This window comes from Varroa jacobsoni, unplaced genomic scaffold, assembly GCF_002532875.2.
Source record: "Varroa jacobsoni isolate VJ856 unplaced genomic scaffold, vjacob_1.0 scaffold_904, whole genome shotgun sequence".
Taxonomy (NCBI): Eukaryota; Metazoa; Arthropoda; class Arachnida; order Mesostigmata; family Varroidae; genus Varroa; species Varroa jacobsoni.
The window spans coordinates 74,972-96,375 of record NW_019213806.1 but is presented as its reverse complement, the minus strand read 5'-3'; the positions used below and the strand labels follow the sequence as shown (position 1 = coordinate 96,375).

The following is a 21,404-nucleotide window of genomic DNA, read 5'->3' as shown; positions in this document are numbered from 1 at the left end:
ATTTTCATCTGGCCACTACAGGGTCTTTGTGGGGCGCTTTGGCACAATCTTCTCATCACGTTGTCCACGACAATATCACAGTGAGCCCCCTGATCACTTGATACGAAAAAGATAGCTAACAACTAATCAAGTTCTATATCTATAATCTTATATATATATATATATATATAAAATTAACATATTTAGCTCAAAATTAGCTTGTGATGCCGTTAAAGTTCCTTCAGTATTATAGAGGGGGACTTGGATGGGGTTGATACAGAGATCTAAAAAATTGTTGTGTTATAGTAATATATCATAATTACTTGTGAGAAATTCGTCTTCCTGAATTAGTGGGGGATAGTTGAAAGCGTCAATAGCAAAACAGGTTCCATTAAACTTGAATAAGTGACTACTTGTTGAGCACAGCCTGCAATGTGCTTGTTAATGTCGTAGCCAAAATGACATCATACAAGATACAATTTTGCGTCTATAGTGTTAACAATATAACAGTTAGATGATCGGCGACAATTAATTTACTTGAAATATTCATATTTATCGATATACCTAAAAAGGACGTAGTTGCGATGTTTCGTAGGTAAAACCAGTAGTCGACTATGAAAATGGTCGGAAGGAACATATGAAGAACTCACGAAGGTTGTCCAACGCTGTACACTCGAGACTCATCTCTCACGGTTCCGTATCCATGCGAAAGACTCGATTCAGGCCTGTGCCTCACGCGGCCGGCTACCAAGTAGGACTTCTCTGAGACCTTTGCCATTACGCTTAATTAAAAGGTGCTTATCAGGCCAAAAGACGCGACTGATCGCGCAACGAACCTCGACTACGCGGAGCGGTCTAGCTACACCCCTACAGTGTAGCTATCTTTGTCGAAACCAATCGGAGTTCTGAGCTGTCTCTTTTTTTTTTTACTTTGCAATTAAAGCACTTAACTTTCACCAACACATTCTTGGGCAATTGAGTTTTAGATATAGATCACAGGTACTTTCTTTTTTACCAATACGTATTACTGATAGTAAAGATAAGACAATCTACTTGAACCACAACGATTCGCTGTTACCTTCCGCTTGTCACCCGCTGTGCGTCGTATAGATGCAATCAGTACGGGCACATTGACAATTAAGGGTGTCATGTCCCAATAAGTCCGTCCAATTCTTTAGCGTTCACTACAGTGAAGCCCAATCAATAGAGCGCTGCTGTCGTTAGCATTTTTTGCTAACAAACTAGTAAATGTATGTCCTATGGCCGAGGGTAAGAGAGTCCACACAGGGACGTAGCGGCGCGGCTTACCGAGGGATTATTTTCATCGAAATACGAACGTCACAGTGACATGGTACAAAGCATCACCACGGCGGCTCCAGTTAAGCTAGCTCACCAAAGACTTTCCTAAAACTCATGTTGTTATGGCACACATACGAATTCTAATTATCTAGTGAACACAACGAATTTACGTCAATTTAGTTAGAAGTCTTATTTAGGGCTCATTGTTTGGGGTCAGTTTCGCCTAGTGCAAAGGTCTAATGAATGAGCCTATTTGTTCAATTAAATCATTTCCGCTCAATTCGGAGTATACTGTTACAATAAGCAGACGATTAGTTCAATATCAACATAAAATGGTACTGCAGTATATATTTAATAATTGGGATTAAAAAAAGCCGGAGCTGTCCCTCGAGAAGGTTGTATGATATGAATAGAAGTGTATTTTCGAAATCTGGGAAATGCACTTCATTGTAAAAAATAAATAACGCCACGGTCTATCATTAAATTTCTCATGTCTTTTTCGTTCTGCCTCAGATTAATGGATGCCTGACTGAGAACTAAAATAAGCCGCGTTTTCTGGGATCGCTATTACTGAATCATATCGACGACCTTCCGCCTCGGGGGACCATTAGACATAGAATAAATTACCATAGACAGACCTGATCTAAAGCAATCCGGATAAGCATTTTGTGGGTGCTCGCTTACCCGGAGTTGCTCAGCAGGCTGCGGTAAATGTCACCTAGGATAAACCTTTTTCGCCTTGTTATTTGATTGAAACACAATTGTAGATGTTTCTTTGTGTAGTTGCCCTTTTATATCAATACGAAATTAGATAGATCACCGCGAAACAATACGAATGTTTCTGGCATTTCTGATTTGGCCTCTCTCTGCGCTTAAATCTACTGTTATTTGCCGCGGTGGCTTTTACGACCAAGTCCCCGGCAGTCAAGACGGACTAATGGTAAATGCGTTGAATGCATTTCCTCGATCGAGTAGTTTGATGGCACCCTTTTATAGCCATGCCACCTTCAAACTGGTCAAGGCAGGATATATGATTATAGTTATTATTATTATTATTATTCTGCTTCTTCAATTTTGAGCAATAGTATCGTCATTCTGATAACGCGACAATTCACGACGATATTCTGCAGACGGGTAGGAGCGCTGGCTCCGTCAGAAATTTCCGGCGGCCAAAATGAAAATATCTTAGTGAATAAAGCCTTGCATTATTGAAGTGACAGACAGAAAACCGCAATCGTTCGGGTAGGAAGAATCGATCAAACTGAAACTTGGCGACATTATGGAATTCCCTCTCATCATATATGCTTATAAGGCGTATAAATATCTTCTTTGTTTCTAATAAACAAATACTGAACTATAGCGTACATCCGTGCTTACGACTGTATACAAACCCGTGCCAGAATCTCAACTGAACTCGAATAGAATGCGAAATCGAATCGGGCCGGATCAGGAACTGCGTACCCTGATTCATTTAAGTGTGAGCAAGCAATGCACAGCTTACGTAACGTAACGAGCACAGGGAGTCAATTTGTATGACGAAGAGAAGAAGCATGCGCGGCAAATCCTTAACGCATTGTTAGCACAAACACGACTTGGTTCTGGCAGGCACCATTGCGTGGGATCTTAGGCTAAGAAAGATGCATACTCCAGAACGATCCTATGGAAGGAACGAATTGGTGAATTGTGGTCTTAACAATAATAGGTCTAGCCGGTGGGATTAAGCCTCACACTCGACCCGCATAAAAGGGACACTGTGCTCTAATAGAGCTAATCCTATGTAAACTATATTATTCAAGCCTTCAACAAAAAAAGATTCAACCAACATAATCTAACTAGGCTACAGCAGTTGACATTGTATGCACTCCACGGCGTCCAGTACTCGTTGCATTTATCTAGAGTCCTAACAACTTTATACAGCATTAGTAATGATTTCTACCACATGTCCCTGTATAGATCGTCTGTCGGGACGCCTCTTTCCGAGCAAACGCTGGAGTACTGCTCCGCACCATGTACCCTACCGTTAATCGCTCTCAGCATCAACTGAAGGGGGCGATTTCCAGCGCCTTGCTTTGTACACCACGCTGCCTATGAAACACAGCCATGGAGGCAAAAAAAAAAAGCGAATACTCACAAAGGAAAGCATTAATAATAATAAAAGCTAATATAATAATAATAAATAATCAGAGCAAACATAAATTCGACAAAGCAGTTCAATTTGATGAGGTAATCAAGTCGCTTTTTCGAAGAACTCGAATGGTTATTGAAGTTAGTTTCTGCTATGATCCGAAGCGAAGTCTAAATGGTAAGGACAGCCTAATGGATCCGTACGTAACGTTGCAAGCAGTCGTAAGTGCTAACACACCCTGAATCGCTCACGAGAACCGACCTCGAAATTGAATGTTTGGAATCAATCAACGGTGACGGGATATACGATATAATGAAATGGATAGGTGCGACATATGCATTTATTAGAAAAGTAACCTTGCCTACAACTGACGAGCGAGAAGACATTGGCTCAGGCTTCATGATAATGACAATTATCTCTTGTATTAGATTGCTATAGACATTAAGTATGCCACGGGTACGTTCTTGGCTTGACACTCCATAGCATTTCTGAACTCGTCGAACATCTTTTCGATCAGACGATTGGATGTTCTGGAAGACCAGTAAACAATCACTACATTATTATTTGTGCCTTATATATTATCATTATGTATACATGCTTACATAGTGGATTTGTGGTTATAATAGAATAAGCGACTGAACAGTAGCAACGTCGATTGGGAGCATATCGGCAGAGGAATTGTGGATAGATAATATCGGATGAAGGCCACGGGATATTTTACTATTTCAAGTGGCTCTGAAGTTTTGCTTGTTTGTGAAAGGATCAAAAGTTTACCTATATTAACAAGCCTATAAATGTATATCGATACTTTAGTTGCAGCTGGATCTGTAATAGTACTCAGGGCTGATGGCAGTCGAAGGACATCGTTGAAGTTTCAAATAGTGCTTCCAGCTATTCACCTAGAAACGGGACACGCCCCAGCAGGGGCGCAGGGGAGGATTTTAAATCTGAGCAGGAGCAATCACAGCGAAAGTAACAAACGAGATTGATGATTTTTTTTTTTTTATATAATTTACAGCTTTCAGTTCTTTTGGAATGCATCGAACGCAATCATATACTTGCATCGTTTTACATTTGTTCCAACGCTAAAAAAGAAGTTGTTGTTGCGCGTGCGGTGCGATCTTTAAAAAATAAGAGATGGTTGGAAACTCTACCTTCCTACTACTTCATCCGCTCAACGGTTAACACTTGATTAATATAAAACGAGACATTGAAAAAGGGAAGCCATAAACAAATGGCCACTGCCAACTCACCAACCTAAGAATCCCCACACGAAAAAAAGCAGTCCTTTGATTCGGGTGGCAGGTAAATTGTAACAAATCGAATGTGTTTACTATTAGCGCACACACAATAAGTATATTTTGTAAAAAAAATACCGTTGTTTATATCTGTGAGATCCTTCTGCCTGGGAGAAGTCGATAGGCTAGTTTGACGCGTTTTGCCAACGCAAGCGCCTTGATACGAAATTTACGTCACCACATAACATCTAAATATGACGGATAGTATTGAACTGGTCGAAGAAAACCTGTCTGCAGGGCGCTAGGTCTTATCCGTTAAGCGTACGCCGTCATGCTGATTTATTTGCATGTTCTAACAACCAGCTAATCGCTTGCACGAATCTTATCGATTGGTAACCGTCTCTTTCGCCCTTCCTAACTCTTTCGAATGATCGCGTCATGAATGGCAAAAAATGATCTGAATACAGGTCAAGGTTTTTCCAATGTTATATAGTAGGCAATAAACATTCGCGCGATATCCGATACCATTGCTGTCGACCGCTTATCTGAAACGTTGCCCCTGCTGGCTCAGTTGTTTCTAGTGTGTGAGACCTGAGCGTTCAATAGACTTGACTGTGTGCTATATCGGATCTATTGTCGGTCGATCAATCTAAAAATTTCTTCGTGACAAACAATCGTTTCTTACGCAATGCTGCTCTATTATGTTTTATAGAACCATTTGTATTTACATGCGACACGTTGAAGACGCCACATGACGTTCGGACGTCGTCAGCATTATTTGACAGTGTCGAAAGGAGTATCATCTCACAAAGTAGGTCTTCGAACGAAGATTAGCTTCACCTAAAATACCAAGAAACAAAGTGGTCGGCTGGGGGCCTTGTCAATCACGCATTGGGCTTAGCGGTTTCAAGCTGATGAGACGCTGTGAGAATGAACGTCTATGCGAACGCTGGAAATACTAACAACGAACTGAGAAAAAACCTTTTTTCCACCAGCGGCTTTTGTTTTACAAAGAAATTCCCACACGGATTATTTAAATGATCTGCATTTTGGCTAGATTTTCTTTTTGCTCTGATGGGTCTGTTCTTGATGCGATTCAAACGTAAAAATTAGTCACCCAAAAACTGTTTTGTCTATTTAGCCAACGGAGGCCCTTCGGTCAAGCAAAGTGATGAGCGACATTTTAAAGACGGTTCCACTTGATTCCTGTTATTTCAGTAATTGAATAATATGGAATAGAGTATCTATGCGATGAAGTGAATGATGACCGACGCTCTTACGCAGACCTGACATGCATAATAGAATATATTGTTTTCTTTGGCCAGGTCCTCTCGTCCTTTCTTGTTATTAAATGAAAAAAAGGCTGATAGCTGTTTTTACCTGCACATAACGCATAACGTAGAGCTCGGACAAAAACGGCCCATCCAACAAACAGTACTCATTTGCTGAGAAGGCCACACACGCCTGATTCCTCCGAAGCCATCAACTAATTAACGAACTGACCGATTGGCGACCAGTCACCGAAAATACATTACTGTCTATGAAAGTTCTCTTTTTGTCTCGTTCCTTTCCACGATATTTTTTTAGATCCGAAAAGCACACAATTTATCGAGCGGTGGAGCAATCACTCCAACCATCGATAACTGATAGCATTGATACTTTTGTCGCCGCCCGACGAACGCAGAGTTTGTCACGGCCGCAGCGCTTGTTTAACCTCCCAGACAGAGACTCGAATGCTCCGAATGAAACAACGAAAAGACCGTTGTCGTGTTTGTTGTTGAGATGCACTACAGGATCCTGACAATAGCCATTGCCGCCCGCTTCTCGCGCCCCCCAACCGCCCAACGAAACAACGAATCTCGTCGGGATTATTACAACCATCAAGATCATGCTTAATATTCGCAAGGGTGATAGTAGTCAAGGCAGAACCTCTATGGCCAACATCATGTATGCCCAACCGTCCGAGACATCTATGAGATGCTTCGAGAAAGCGGTGCAGTTGACATTGTGGCATTCGTTATTTCCCGTTATTAAAGTCCATTGTTAGCGTCGTAGCAAACATAACTACAACGGAACGGGCAAAGGAATAGGAATTGCTACGACGCATGGTTATCAAAGTGTACGATCATCGTTACGACGGCAACCTTATTTTGCACAGTTTCTCTCCGATAGATGGTCGATGAGTAACACAGGCTCGACAGTAGAAAGGTGAGCAGACGCTCATGAGAACTGCGTACAATTGTTTATCACTGCCGCTGCACTATGTGTCGCTGCTACAGGCACTTTTCTTCGTCGCCTTTGAAGTCGATTTTACGTTAAAACGACTCGACTGAGTTCACAGGTCCTGCATCAACAGGTTACTGTCCTTTTTACTGCGCAGTCGAAAAAAGACATATATAAAAAGTATATATATATATATATATATATATTACTAGATTTCTCTGCTTTATTATCATAAGCGTAAATTTATGTTACTTTTCTGAGTCTGCGCTACACAAATTTTGTCATATTGACGAGTACAATCCCGGGAGGTGTACGGTTTGCTGATAACAAGGGCAACAACGAAAGCCGTCGCATCCGCTATCGAAAAGTGGCATCGAAGATGTCAAGAGTCGTTTTTCTTCTCAATGGCATAATTTTAACTATATCTACAAAAAAAGATGGTAGCTTGACGATGAGTAATAAGACAACAAACTATCAAAATTGACAGTTAGATAATGAAAGTTCGATTGTGCGGTCGGAAACTGTTTAAGACACAGAAGGGCTAATGTACCAGAACGTAGCAGTAAGAATTGCATGGAATGAAATCGAACCAGACCACGTAGAATTTAAGTTTTTTTTTTTCGTTTAATTTAAAAGCAGACCTGAAAATGATGGCAGTGGCTTTCTGGTGAGGTTTGCTTATTGATACAAGTAATGCAATGAATATACTTAAAGACATAGATGATAGCGTAGGTTACCCTCTTGTATAAAGGTTTTTTAAGAGTAAAAATAGCAATCGACGTGCGACAAGAAGGTGGTTACTGAACAGAATCCGCGACAGAACCTGTCGATAATGACAGTCCGGCTTGATAGTTCAACCTCGCACACGGTAATCGATTTATTCTATTGCCATACTTTTGTGAAGTTTATTAACTAGATCCAAATCAATCGACTGATCTATCTTTATTGCGTTTTTTGGGTTGGCTTCGAATTCAAACCCTGAACCTAGCCTTCTGCAGCATGACAGGCTGATGCCATCGACCTAGAAAACATCCTGCTTTTCGAACCAGACCCTTAACATTTCTCCTTATATGCACGAACGTATACGTAATTCGGCATAATTCTTACCGTTACGTAGCCTAATAATATTACGTTTCATCGTAATCAAGTGATCTCTTTTCTTATATTTCCCCAAAAATTTGACGGTCTACGCGAGCAGACCCGTCGTCTTCTGAAGATGCATATATCCGACACGTACATATTCACTCCTACCTGCCTTTAGAGGCAGGGTGCATAAATCTTTCTCTTTCTTACTAGTATCGCTTTATTTTCATCTCCCTTCATCTACCTGCCGCCTCCAAGCTTGTTTTTCGTACAGGAAATTCGTCGCCGACGTAGGATAGACATGCAGTGACCACGAATTTGCTTCATTTTAACTTAACGAAGTTAATTTGTTTGCCTAGTAAAAGGCAAAGTTTTGCCCCGTGCAAAAGAACGCTTCTGGTTGCGACTGCGAAGCACGCCGAAGCCGGGCAACGCTGACTGCGATCCCATGCTTTGTCATTTATACGTGTCGCTAGATGAGCTCGTCACCACCGCTTCTAAAACGATTTCTTTCCTTCGACACTCTCAGCATCAAAATTCGTCTGCTCAATACCATCAACAAGAGCGAAAGCGGCAGTGACTACTGCTGACAGCAGCTACAATAAGCAGACGTCGATTCGTTAGCTCAACCCTGAGCATAGAAAGATGTAAGCAAAAGCCAGCGAAGAACTTGACGGACTTAACGCGAAGAACGGCGAACCAGCAACAGTAATTGACGTCTGAGGAGCGACTTACTACCGCTGGTCTTCGCCTGTTGATCTATCCATCAGCAACAGCGCCCGCGTTAACACCGTCACGACCAACAACTTTCTGTTGCAAGATAGCTCTGCAAATTCTCTTGAATTTGAACGATGAATTTTGGAGAGACCCAACCAACAATGAAAGATAAATAAGCGGGACTGAGGCTTGGATCACTCTCCAACTTCCCCTAGCTTCTTCGTTCACCAACAGCCAGGGGCAGGTGAAATTGTACCGCGATAAGACCTCGCAACTTCTGGCTTGAAATGAGGTTCTCCTGCTTCACTGGTTAATTAGTCATCAGTCCCCTGGGCGTTGTCTACTCCTTAAGTAACTTCACAGTTTCAATGCTATAGTTCATCAGTGGCGGCGTCCCGAACCGTGAGTACCCAACTGAGTAACACAGGAACAGCAAAATTACTGGCCACTTGGCACAGGAATCGACTTGAAGATGTTCACCACCGACTCTTTTAGCCCCTGACGAAAGCCGACGACTGTAAAAACTACGAACAGAGTCTAGTGAAAGAAGGGAAGAACTCTAGTGAACCTCAGCGAAGCTGCAAAGCTCCGGTGATTCACGAGCTATTCACATGAAGCTATCCGATCCAACAGTTTTTTACGTCTGCATCGTATTGGTCGAGTGGCAGTTGATGCCCATATTCACTGTGGCGACGGCGGCGCAGAAGCGGACGGAGCGCTAAAGCACAAGGGGGCCTTTAGAAAATAACTAGGCCCTCACTCAGTCGCATTCGGATCTGACGTCGCCGTCGAGTTAAATTATTCCGGTTAGTTCTTTCGATGCGCCGGCTCCCGATTGTTTCCGTCGACTACTACCGTCAGCTAGGTCGGTCGCTAAACGATGGCATCTACAGAAGACGATGTCCAGATTAGAGCTTCAACAGAAGAGCATTCTAGTTTCAACGCATCATTTTACGTTGCTGCTCCCCATTCTTATTTGTGCTACCGTTTTGATGCTGTCGCATTACCGGTGTCGGGCCGCTGTGGCTCGTCGTGTGTTAGCACAAAGGAACGAAAATTACCGCCATTACGGCGATCCAGTACTCTGGCGCGCTTCGCGTTGCGGACAAATACAAGGGAGGAGAACTCCCTTAGAATTGGGTTCATTCGTTCAGAGTCCATGGAAGTTGTCGTCGTTGTCGGTAATATTGTTGTTTCTGTCATTAGCAGTCGGAATCGCTCGGAAAGCGGCTGCCAACGGATGACGTCGGTGAAGCCACTACGAATTGCAAAGGGCAACCTGGCAGTGACGATTACTCAGCTGCTACTATTGCTGGCGGAGCTGTTGTTACTCGATGTTTCCGTCACTGGCCGGGGTCCCCCCCGTCTGCAGACAATCCCCGAACCTCCCAACTTCATTTCTCTTCGACTGTGTCCCACCATGCATGGCCAGCCATTGTTGCTACAAGCTATCACTCTGACTCGACTCATTTCTCACTTCTCATAGACGATGGGATCCTACAAGAACATCAACAACAACAGAGTCAGACACCGGTGACTATTACCACTTGACGTATTAGTGGCTATGGGTACTATTAGCCATGGCTAGCTAATTTCCACTATGGCTGAGCGCCAGTTACGATTTACCGTTCGAAGCATAAGCGGCAATAAAAACAGGACAGTTACAACAGGCGAGCTGGCCGATACAAGAGGTTATTCTGATGGTATATTAATGAAACAAACCATCAACGCCACCTTTGTAACACCGTTTCCCTGAATTGGTACAATATACACCAAGCAGTATATTTACATACAAATATTATATTATAATATCATAGTATAACGAAGCTAAGTAACCCTTCGTTACAGTTTACGCATATTATTACAGCAGGTTGAATAAATGTTGTAGGTCGAAACGATCCAACCAACGCGTAAAGGCCAAAGATCTCACATTATATATATATATATATATATATACATATACATATATATAGGCGCCTGTACTATAATATTTACTGAAACGCTAGCAGACAGTCATACTGTTAAACCACCGCTGCGCATCGCACAGAGGTAAGGTACAGACTGAAGTCAGCGGAACTTAAGCCCGATTTCGGACGAAGGTTACCTATGCCAGAAGAATACGGAAAAAGTCAGAGAACGATTATTGATGATGCTAGCAACACTATCGCGGGTTGCTTTTGCTCGTGCTGTTGATGTTCCGCTTCCTTCCTCCGCTATGGGCTACTTCGATTGTTCATGAGCGCCGCGAGTACCTTTACAATCAGTGTGACGCCCGCTTACTCATACATATTTGCGTAGTCGGAAACCGACAAACAGTAGCTACCGGATACTGTTTTATCAGCAAACAACAACAGTAGCAGCATCAAAAGTACTACAATATTAAAAACGCGTAAGGGACCTTTGCCTCCCCAACAACTGACACAGTTCACTCGTCAAACGCTTCTGAGTGCAAAACAACAACGGCATAGAGCAGAATCGTGAAGAGAAATGAAGTCCCAGACAAAATGTAGGTACACGAAGATATCGCTAAGTTTTTCGTTCAGGTCGTTTGTTCCGTGTTGGAAACAGCCAGCTGGCTGATGGAATGTCTAACGGCGCCGCCAAACCTAAAATTTGAAACCTCTAGTTCAGGTCTTTCTGACCATTAAAATTATTCACTGGTAGTAAATAACAGATTCTGCGTCCAATAACAGGAGTGCCAGTAGACTTGTCAATTGGACAGAGCTTACGCCTCTGGTGCCATGCTGAGTCATTAACGGTTCAGTAAAGCTCGATAGTCCAAATAGCCCAATTATACGTACGAACAGTATCGTTATAATTAAGCGTTGCTTTAGCAGTAGAACATAACTGAGAATAGAGCAAACCACCACCGAGACAGATCAGTATTAGTGATTATACGAAAATGGCTGTTTTCAAGCGTCGCACATCAAGCTAGCGGGTGCCTATTGGTAACAGCGTATCGTTTACTCCCGTTGAGGGCGAAGCAGCAAATGATAGTTGAGGCAAGAGAGTTGTCTCTCACGTAGTAGGGGACATCTGTAATATGTCTAAAGGCTTGATTACGTAATGCTGACTGACCGCTTACAATACGATAGAAGTTTGCAAATGGCGTCAGTAAACAGCGTTAGCAGACGATTCACGCTTTGCCTTTAACTTTCGGTTTGGCGAAAGTGGAGGTCCTGTTGACACTGTGCCGGTTCCCGTGCGGGGCCTGACTCCGGTTAAAATTGACGGTGCTTTAATGAATCTGCCGCTGTCACTCAATTGATGTTTGTTTGATGCGAGACCTCGTTCAAAGAAAAGTTCGTCTGCAATCCGATCGTTTGCGTCCGATGCTACGCGTAGACCATATGAAAGCGTGCATGAGACTGACGCATACGTCTTATTCTACTCTGAATAGCTGAGTCGATCGATTGGTGTAATATGTTTGTATATTTCACGTAAGCTAGCATGCAACGCGGGTGATATGCAGGACTTTGAAAGTACCCGGCTTAGCCACAGGACAAGTAGCCATAAGCAAGCAAACTTCGTTTGCTTCGGTCAACTTTTCTGACTACATGGCGCCACGTTTAGCACTGACGTTGCTACTCCGGTTTGATTTACTTCTATTTTAATAGAAATCGGTAATCTGCACCAGTTTACAGCCAGACACTTCTGTGCTGATACCGTTTCAATGTTTTTACGTTTATTCTTATAAATTACTTCATTACTATCATTATTTTATGGCGACTGCTGTGGAATCAACCTGGGCCTAGATTCTTTTTGTAATTCACTTACGTTATTAGGATCTCACTACATCATGGTCGTTTTGCCCTTCCTCGTAATAAAAAAATGGCGCCATGTTCCGAAACAACTGCCTGTACATAAGCACTATATTATCTAATAGATATTCAGTCCCACGGATAAGCCGATTACCGGCATCCAGACGCACCGAAAACGTTAACTTCCCCACGCATAGTCGCATGTCGCAATCTCAGGTACGTCTCGTTCCTGTTCGTCATTCCTCTATGTCATTGTACGGTGTTTGGGTAGGCCAGTAACGTGTGAGTCAAGGAGCGATGGCGAGCGACTTATCTGGCGTGACGATACTAGCATCGGTCTTTGTTGTTGCGCGTGCCGAAGTAAAAGCCCGATCGGTCCCTGCGGGTAGACACTAACCGAAACGAATCTCTGTTTTTTTCGGCATTTCGCTACTTGTCCGTGGCAAGCTCGTAGCAATGCGAAGCTTTATGCCGAGCTAACGAAGCCGCGTCAGGCGGCCGTTGCTATCACCACCAGCATCCCGATCGGCCGACGCCTCTTCTTGTTAGTTAGCGGCTTACCCATCCGCTAGGCAAAGTATCTAAAGGGGTCTGAAGCTGTCATATTCAGGTGACCCGCTACAACACTTGGGCAGGTGATGGCCACGCATCACCTGCCGCTATTGTTACCGCTGTGTCTTCTCATAGTATTTGTATTATCTTTGTACTGCTTGAAGTTGGCCATCGTGCAGACGGCCGCCGTTAGATAATGTCTGGCTAGCATCACGCAGCGCCTTGGTGTCAACCTGTATCGTATGGCATCATTCTTGTGGTAATAGATGGTATTGTCGCGTTCGTGCTTGTACATAGTGTGGCGGTATAAATATTGTAAAGCTGCGTTTGAGGACGCCGCGTCACTAACTACTTGTGGTAGATAACAAATATAAACTGTGATAGAGGCTTCCTGTACCGATAATTAGCTCTGAAGTTCGCAGTTGAATTGCAGTAGGAATACAGCGCATCACAAGTTCGAACAATTTGAACCTGAAGACGTACGTCGTGAAAAAAATATCTGCCTAACGCAGAAATGCTTAATGGCAGTACAGAACGTGAAGTAACCTCCAACTACCCTGAAAAATCCTTGAAAAGTTAGAGCCGACGAAACACATTTGACAGTCAGAACTTTCCATTCAATGTCTATGATAGAATCAAGCGTATATTGGCTGTAGTTTTCCTATTCATTACGGCCATACAATTTCGATGTAAAGCCCTGTTGAATAAGTATGATGCGAAGTATTTAACGTATGAACTGCCCAAACAAAGCCCAATATTTTGATTTGAGAAAACTACCTTACTGGAACTGGGCCGTATTTACTGAACAAGTTAACCATTTATCGACGCCTTCTGTGTCATGTTCACATATTTACCAACGATTTGGTCAAATGCCCTTCCATTGAGCCATCATTTCATAAGAACTGCTAAATCAAACATTAGTAAATATACTTCTATGGGTACCTGCGAGCGTAACTAACAACTAGTACGAGCAAAAGCCTTTGATAGGGTCCTGATACTTAGAACATGACGAATCTAGTTACACTAAAGGTCAACCTTATATTAGGTTATTCCTATGCTCCACCTATGCTTAACTTCTTCTCAACATCCAACGATCTATAGTCGCATAAACACAAGTCAATTTCCTAGACGCAGGTGAATTTTTTTCCCTAATTAGTTTTAAATGTGTCTTGAAAAACCAATAGGCAAAGGCGGTTTGAGGTCTTAGGCAAAACTTTCCTGTGCAGCTTTGCAATTACGTTTCCTTATCGAAAAGTTACTGTCGACTGTTTACGTATCGAAAAGATGCTTCCAGGTCTCACAATTACAATGTTTCGGTGTGAACTCAATAATAACACCTTTATGACAATATTACCGCAGCTAAAAAATCCTTCATCTAAACGGGCAGCCTAGTAATGGCTAGAATAAAAAATGTACTCATAGTTATAGTGTGACACATACACAAGACCATAGTCTGGCTTACCCTCTCTGTCTTGCCAATCGAGAGTTGACATCTGTCTATTCTACTTCGCTAGGTTTGCTAAACTAAGTATACCTTCCCATCATTATTATTATTATTATATAAAACACTAATGTCAGCTCTATCTTCCGGTTGGAACCTGCGGCCTGCAAATAGAACGCCCACGCTTACGCAGCCGCAGCATCATCGTAACTGTTGTCTTCGTCTGTCTCGGTAGAGTTTACTATGAATAAATGTGACTATGGACCAACTACGCTATCGGCCGCTGTTGCTACTTTTGGGTCACCCACCCGAGCCCACCCACTCCGGCCTGAAGTAAACAGACTTCTGTAGATTCATGTGAAAATTGCGAGCATATCGTAACTAGCTAGCCTTTTGTTACTGCTGACTTTGCTACTGCACCGATCGCTAGCTGCTGCTATTGGTGATGAGAGAAGAGTTTGGCTGTTGATGAAGGCGTGATGTTGTAACTACAACTAGGCCCCACCAATAAAAGGGGTAAAGGAAAGCAGCGCGCGTCATGAGGTGGGATTCAAGCACAATAACCCTCGCTACGACAGAAAACAAGTTACGGATATAGCAGTAGTAATAAAAAAAAAAATAGTAATAATCGAGAATTTTATTTATCCCGTGGGTGACTGAACCGAGTGCCGAAGTTGTGTGGTTTATCAATTTATGCGGGAATGAGAAAAATAAGGGACAGAAGAGGGAAAAATGCCGGTTTTTTTCGTCGTTTTCTCATCGTCGTCGTCGTCGTCGTCGGCGACAGCAGCGGCGCAAGATGTTTTCTATTTGTCAGACAGCCAAAAGCGTTCTTCTGATTCGTGACCGATAATGAAAGCGTCCGTCTAGCCGTTGTGTGGAACAGATTCAACGACCGGTGGCTTCCGATGGGAACTGCGAGCCTTTGAATGTAGCTACTGCCGCTGCTACCGCTCTTTAGGCTACATGGCTATTGCTATTGTTGGCGTTGTTGTTGTTATGTAACTTTTGGAGCTGAGCTTTTGACGATGTTTGATGATTTTTTTTTTGCTAAACATAGTTGCAACTGTTAAACGGGGGAGTTTAACATTCTTGTTTTACCGCTAGAAGACAGAAAAAAGCAGATTCAATTGAACCGAAACGTTACTTCGATAACATTATGATTCTACAATCCTTGCACACGTGTGTATCTAAATACAGAGGGGCACGGAGTACACTTCCAAGCTGCCGCTGCTGCTGCTGTGCTGTAACAACAATAGTGTACACGCGCGCAAAAATCGAACTGTTTTCGTCTCTGTGATTGTGTGGGTGTCTGTGGAGGTGTGTTTGTGTGTGTGCTTGGGTTTGTGGGTGTCTGCATAAGTAGCGCTCTCACATGCCTGCAAGCAACATTTCATTGCGTACCGATACTTCGTAGCCCTATGAAGACCAAATAAGCTAGGCAATACTGTTGAATCAATGAGAAGACAAAACTGAATCATAGTTTATCTGCCGCAGGGCTCGGAATGAAAGTTGCCCGACTAAAATTGTACATAAGCTTAAAAATATGTTGAACGTAGAGGGCAGCTGTCACGATAACCTACGCTTTTTGCTTATTCAAAATACGAATCGTTGTAACAGTATTTCGCCAAATATCAAAGGAAATTCTCTGTCGCAGTGCAACACGGTAAAAATAGAAAAAAAAAATCTCGAAATCTGCAAGGCCGAAATCGGCAAGACAGATCCATCACGGCTCGTACTAGCATGGGGCCAGAACGTCGGATAAAGGAGTGGCTTCGCGCGGGTCCTTTGCGTCCTTTTTGTCCCTTTCGCTGAGAAAAACACAAAAGCCATGAAGCATAGCTGCATACAGGCGTAACACAATATAACAATGCACCATATAGTGGGAAAAAACGACACCAAATTGCACCGAGGCATCTATTTTATTTATCTTATCTTGCATAACCCACACCATAATGCGTGCACGTCCCTTACATGCACGTGTGAATGAATATCTACTTTTGAAACTCATGTCATTGCCTCACGCATACTCATTACTTTATTTCAAATACAAATAGCGTTAATTACATATAGTAGATTAAATCCATGTGTTTATCATTCTCCCCCCCCCCCCCCCACTACCACCACCACCATTAGTAGTAAACAAGTATTGCTATAATATTTAGTGTTTCGTCAATAGTGTGCATAACTAAACGTCTGTATCCAATCATAATCCGCTGTATTAATGGTTTAAACGGACGCCTACAGCAGTTGTAAGTCGTCGATCTGCAACTATAATGTATGGCTTCCCTTCAGCATTACGAATATCGCCAACAACGTTGTCATGGCCAGCAGTAGCAGCAGCCCCCCTGTTAATACATATCTATCAACGAGTGATGGAAAAAAGGCTTACTGGCATTCGACAAGTATGAGTTTTGTTTGCGGATAAGATCAGCGCAGAAATGACGCCGTGCGTCTGAAATAAATAAGAGCAGACCGCTACACAGATGACTCGTCATTTTTAGCAAAGCAATGGATAGACTGCACTCTCAAGATTCTAATAGTATGTAAAAGTAGTAGTAGTGTATATAACGAAGACTGTGAACACTCGAATGACTCTGTTCAGTTTGATGATGAGAACAACTTATTAAAAGTTCCAATTCCTTATTGTTTTTTTTTTAACTTGAATCAAAAAACTCGGTTGATATTGTCATTTTCTAATGCTAAACGTTTCTACCTATCTATCTGTACTGAATAGAACCAACACACCTAGGTAGTCAGATAAGTAAATCCGCATCCATCACCTCACATGTACTCAGATACGCATTTCGAATAAAAAAAAAATAGCGAATGTATACTTTTTCCGGCACCATATCAATTTTAGAGGCTACTTCGGCCATAGATAGACGACGTATGTGACGGCAGTCTTCCTCCAGATGTTACCCCATTTTTCGAACTTAGCGTTGGCCCTAATTCTGCTAACAGTAGTTCATTTGGCGTCAGCATGACGCGGCAATATTTTTAGACGTGTTGGCGTTACTCCTGCTGCTGCTGCTGTTGTTGTTATCATCTTCTGTGTTCGATTGGACGAAGTGTTCGTTTAATTTCGTAAAATTAAGTACGTCCACTGCGCAAGTACTCACATGTACGCCATGACTATTAACCTTATCCGATTCGAATCGGGCACTACTCGCGGTCGCCCACGATACAGCTGTCCGTACGCAAACGTTGGCTGTGCTTTTGTGTACCCATCGCAGCATCATATCAGACCTGTCGAAGTCATCTATAGCCATTCTCAATACGTGTGTCACCACTATGCCGAAGCCTGTTTGGAGATTTTAGCATAAGATGAATGTGGATCTGATACAGAGTGTCTTTCGTCGGTGCCGATGCGTGCATTGTTGGGCAGAGAGTAATACCGGTCTGGTCAGAAATGTGGGTCGTGGCTTTCCGGCACAATTATCAGTGTCAAAACATCATTCTATAATAATATAGTTATCGTTAGTATTTTAAAGATTGTCACTGGTAGACGATGATTAAAAATTGGGTACCAGCATCATAAATGGACCCAGGGAACAGACAACCATGCAGTAAAATTGAATATACTTTCGTCCTCGCGTTTCGTGAGTCGCACGAATCTTCTGTGAAGTCTATGAAGTTCAATATTTTTTAAGGCCTAAATCAATTTAGTTACTTTAGTTGATGACGGTACAGGTGCACAGCCTTGCGACGCTGGTCTTTAGAAATAATATATAATAAAAACAGCACTAGCCGAGCCATGCACTATATATAGATTACAGGAAACCAATTAGCCAAATGGTTCAATACTATGCGGATAGCACTATTATACGCATCATTTTGTAACTGGAGGAATAGCTTGTAACCCTCTGCCAGTAAGGTAATCTAGATTTCAGAAACCAGTGTATAATACAAGCAAAATCACACACCATGTATTGAACATCGCTATGGGTTTCACTGTTCCCCCTTGTGACAACAATAAATTGCAATACAATGCAGCAAAATCTATATCGAAAATGGCTAGATCGTTTGGTAACGTCCAGTTTCATTTTAATAGGGAACGCGGACGTACGTCCACCCTGTAACCGAGATCTTTACACGAGAAATTTACAGCCATTTTGTTTATGAAATAATTAGTATGCAATACAAATGAACGAATGGGCCGGCCACGTGAAACGCTTGCGATGATACATACGATGAAAGGAAAACAACATACACAGTTATTCCTTAAAAATCCACAGCAGCCTTACGAGCAGGCTGAATATACACCATCATTGTCCACTGCGTCGAATTCAAGATGCTTTGAGCTATACGTTAGTAGTTCATACTGCTTCAAACCTCTGGCGACATCTCCGAACACAAAGCGAAATTTACACCTCCTTACGTGCGTCTTAGTTTTCTAGGCAAACATGTTACCAATGCACAATCACTGAGTTTATCCAATTTTGATTTGTCAATAACCCTTTACGCAACCCAACAGTAGCCCAGCATCTTTTCGAAAGAAGGTTCGATACAGATAATACTATTCGAATTTCCAATTAGCGCCTGCAACGGAAAACGCACTCAAGCATGAGCTCTGTTCTGCCTTAACAAATAACAACGGGGCAACCCAACACTGACTGGTTATGAGGAAAAATATTACGCAAATTACAAAGCCCGATTGCTTGATGCGATGATTGAAAAGGGAACGCGGAGGTGAGTTAAAGCAACTAAATAGACGCGCTATAGTAATATCGTGGCGTTGGTCCTGCCATGCATCCCGAGTAATACGCTTATTTCGGAACTCTGCGAAGTCGTGCACACAGTCCGTCGCGTCTGGCTAAATAAGCGCCATGCTTACTCAACCACCACAAAAATAGCATCCTATTTTATGTAGTTGCTGTTGTTTGAATCTTGGTTGGTCGCGGTGCAGGAGTTTTCATTGTAACCGCTGAACCCGTGAACGAAGCGGACTCACTGGCGCATAACGCGAGACGATGACGTGAGCTGATGCCACCACCAATAACATATTACGGCACATTTTAGCAATTCTGATGTGAAATTTATATCAAGTTTCGTATGGCTATATAGCACTACTAGAAACTATTAAGAGTTTTTGATGATGACGACAACGACACATATTCGAAATGTGGTTTCTGCGTGCTAATCGCTCAGCGTTGCAGGATGGAGGTTCGTTGTCATGGCCAGCTATTAGTAAACATACTGTAGAAAAACACTATCTAGTCCTATCTAGTTCCTCTACAATTAGTGAAAATAACTACTGTTTACTGGCCTACACAGCGATGAAGATTTTTACGTTTAAAGTACCTTAGAGAGAGGGAAATTTCGAACAGTACGTAGTATACGATTAGAGGCCATGCCCGCAACACATCGTGGCGTATAGCCGGTGTTGCTGATGCAAAAGCTAAGCCAACTAAAACATCTCCCAGTATTGATTTCAACGAATCTTTCCTCTACTAAATTTACTGATAAAGTTGATTGTTGTTCCAGTAATGCCCATTGGGACAGACATAACAGGCGTCTTTGGAAAGGCGAGCGACATTTCGACGCCGAGTAACCACAAATGGCTGTGTAAAAGTCTTGAGCTGTTGCTTTTTTGCCCGACCTAATTTGTCCTATTTTTGCTACTACTGTGGTAGGTCAGAAATAGGCGGGCAGTAGCGCACTTGTGCCAAGATAAAGTAATCCAATGCCAATAGCGGGTTTGCACAGAATCTACGGTAATAATAAAAACCTGTCTACTTGATGCGTTATTATTTGAACTTATAGAAATGAAGCTGTGCCCCTCACTGGCCCGCCACGGCAAAGACCTTGTCTCTCTAAGAGCTTCCTCGGATAAAGCTAGTACACTAATGCTGCTGCCTCTGTCGAAAGTCTTCGTTACAGATGCTTCGTGTCCGTTCATAGCCACACTTGATCTGCTATTAGCTGTGCGTGACTTCGAAAACGATTCGACAAAATCAATCGCTTTTAGCTATTCTCTGCTGTAACCTTTCCGGTAAGTTTTCCTTGATTTTCCCAAGAATAAAAATCACCACGTAAATAAAGCTATGACTTACTTTTGATATCGCCGGCAGGTGTTGCCTGCCCCTTGCGTCGCTGAATCATCCGCGTTCGCATCCTTTCCATTTTGGTCGGATGTCTCAAACGTCGGAATTTGCGTGTAGTCGGCTACGTTTTCCCGTGACATTTTGACAATTTTTTAATAAACTCTTCTGTATTGCAAGCGCACCAATACAAACAAGTCTTAAGCCAGCTACGAACTTTGAAGTTAAGGTTTGTCACTGCGTACGAATTCACTTTTCTTTTGTCGACCGTGCAGTTACCAACCACAGTGAAGCTCTCGTAGTATAATATTGTATGCTGCACTCTGATTTCTTTCACTTTTTCGTACGGCTTTACAAGTCACAAGTGGTTATCGGCCGCTGGTCAGCGTAAGCTGTCACGCGAGATTGAAAGAAGTTCGCGACGAATACGAACGAAGGCAACTAATACGTCCTGAGGGATTCCGGTCGAGTCAAATTCAGCTGATGTTTGATTTCTCGAAAAGTTTGCCGAGATCGAACGGCTGTCCGCTTGTACGACAGTCGTAAATCCCTTCTTAACTTAAAGAAAAGTACACTTTTAGCTTCAGTCAACACACGAACAGTGAGCTGATGGGTGAACACTCGCGAAATGGGTTGGGCCCCAGAAGTCTGAAAGACAACCGTTCTGCTCAGGACAGTCGGATCGCTTCGGATCAGCTGAATGGGAAAGGGCTACTGTTAGTGTCTCACTCGGAAGCTAAAGGCACTAACAGACGACAGATCACAATAGCAGAAAGGCCGTTCAAGTTCGATCTGAAAAGAGGACCAGACAGTCGAAAAGAGAGGGAAAGCAGTATCAACTGTGGATTGGCGGGCAAACTGAGTTGAGAAAGTAGCGTTGACTTGAATCAAACTTGATAATTCTACTTAGACGCCAAGTCAGAATATTTCTTTGTAGCAGCA

At 42.7% G+C, this 21,404-nt stretch overlaps 1 protein-coding gene and 1 long non-coding RNA gene across 3 annotated transcripts in view; both read right to left on the bottom strand.

The window, feature by feature from the left end:
- The window catches only part of LOC111264848 (uncharacterized), a 23,650-nt gene extending 2,457 nt beyond the window's left edge, over positions 1-21,193 (bottom strand). Inside the window, exon 1 of one of the 2 annotated variants that reach the window (XM_022841053.2) lies at positions 20,475-21,193. In XM_022841053.2, the coding sequence (XP_022696788.1) occupies positions 20,475-20,605 (131 nt within the window). In that variant the 5' untranslated portion in view covers positions 20,606-21,193. Of the gene's footprint in view, positions 1-629; positions 1,052-20,474 lie in introns of those variants that run through there. The other variant, XM_086970224.1, reaches the window with a different exon arrangement.
- On the bottom strand, positions 3,717-4,755 carry LOC147752893 (uncharacterized). Its single transcript, XR_015312832.1, has 2 exons — positions 4,661-4,755; positions 3,717-3,933 (listed from the first exon to the last, which is right to left on the bottom strand). It is a non-coding gene; the product is annotated as an uncharacterized LOC147752893 (long non-coding RNA).
- Positions 21,194-21,404: the final 211 nt, after the last annotated feature.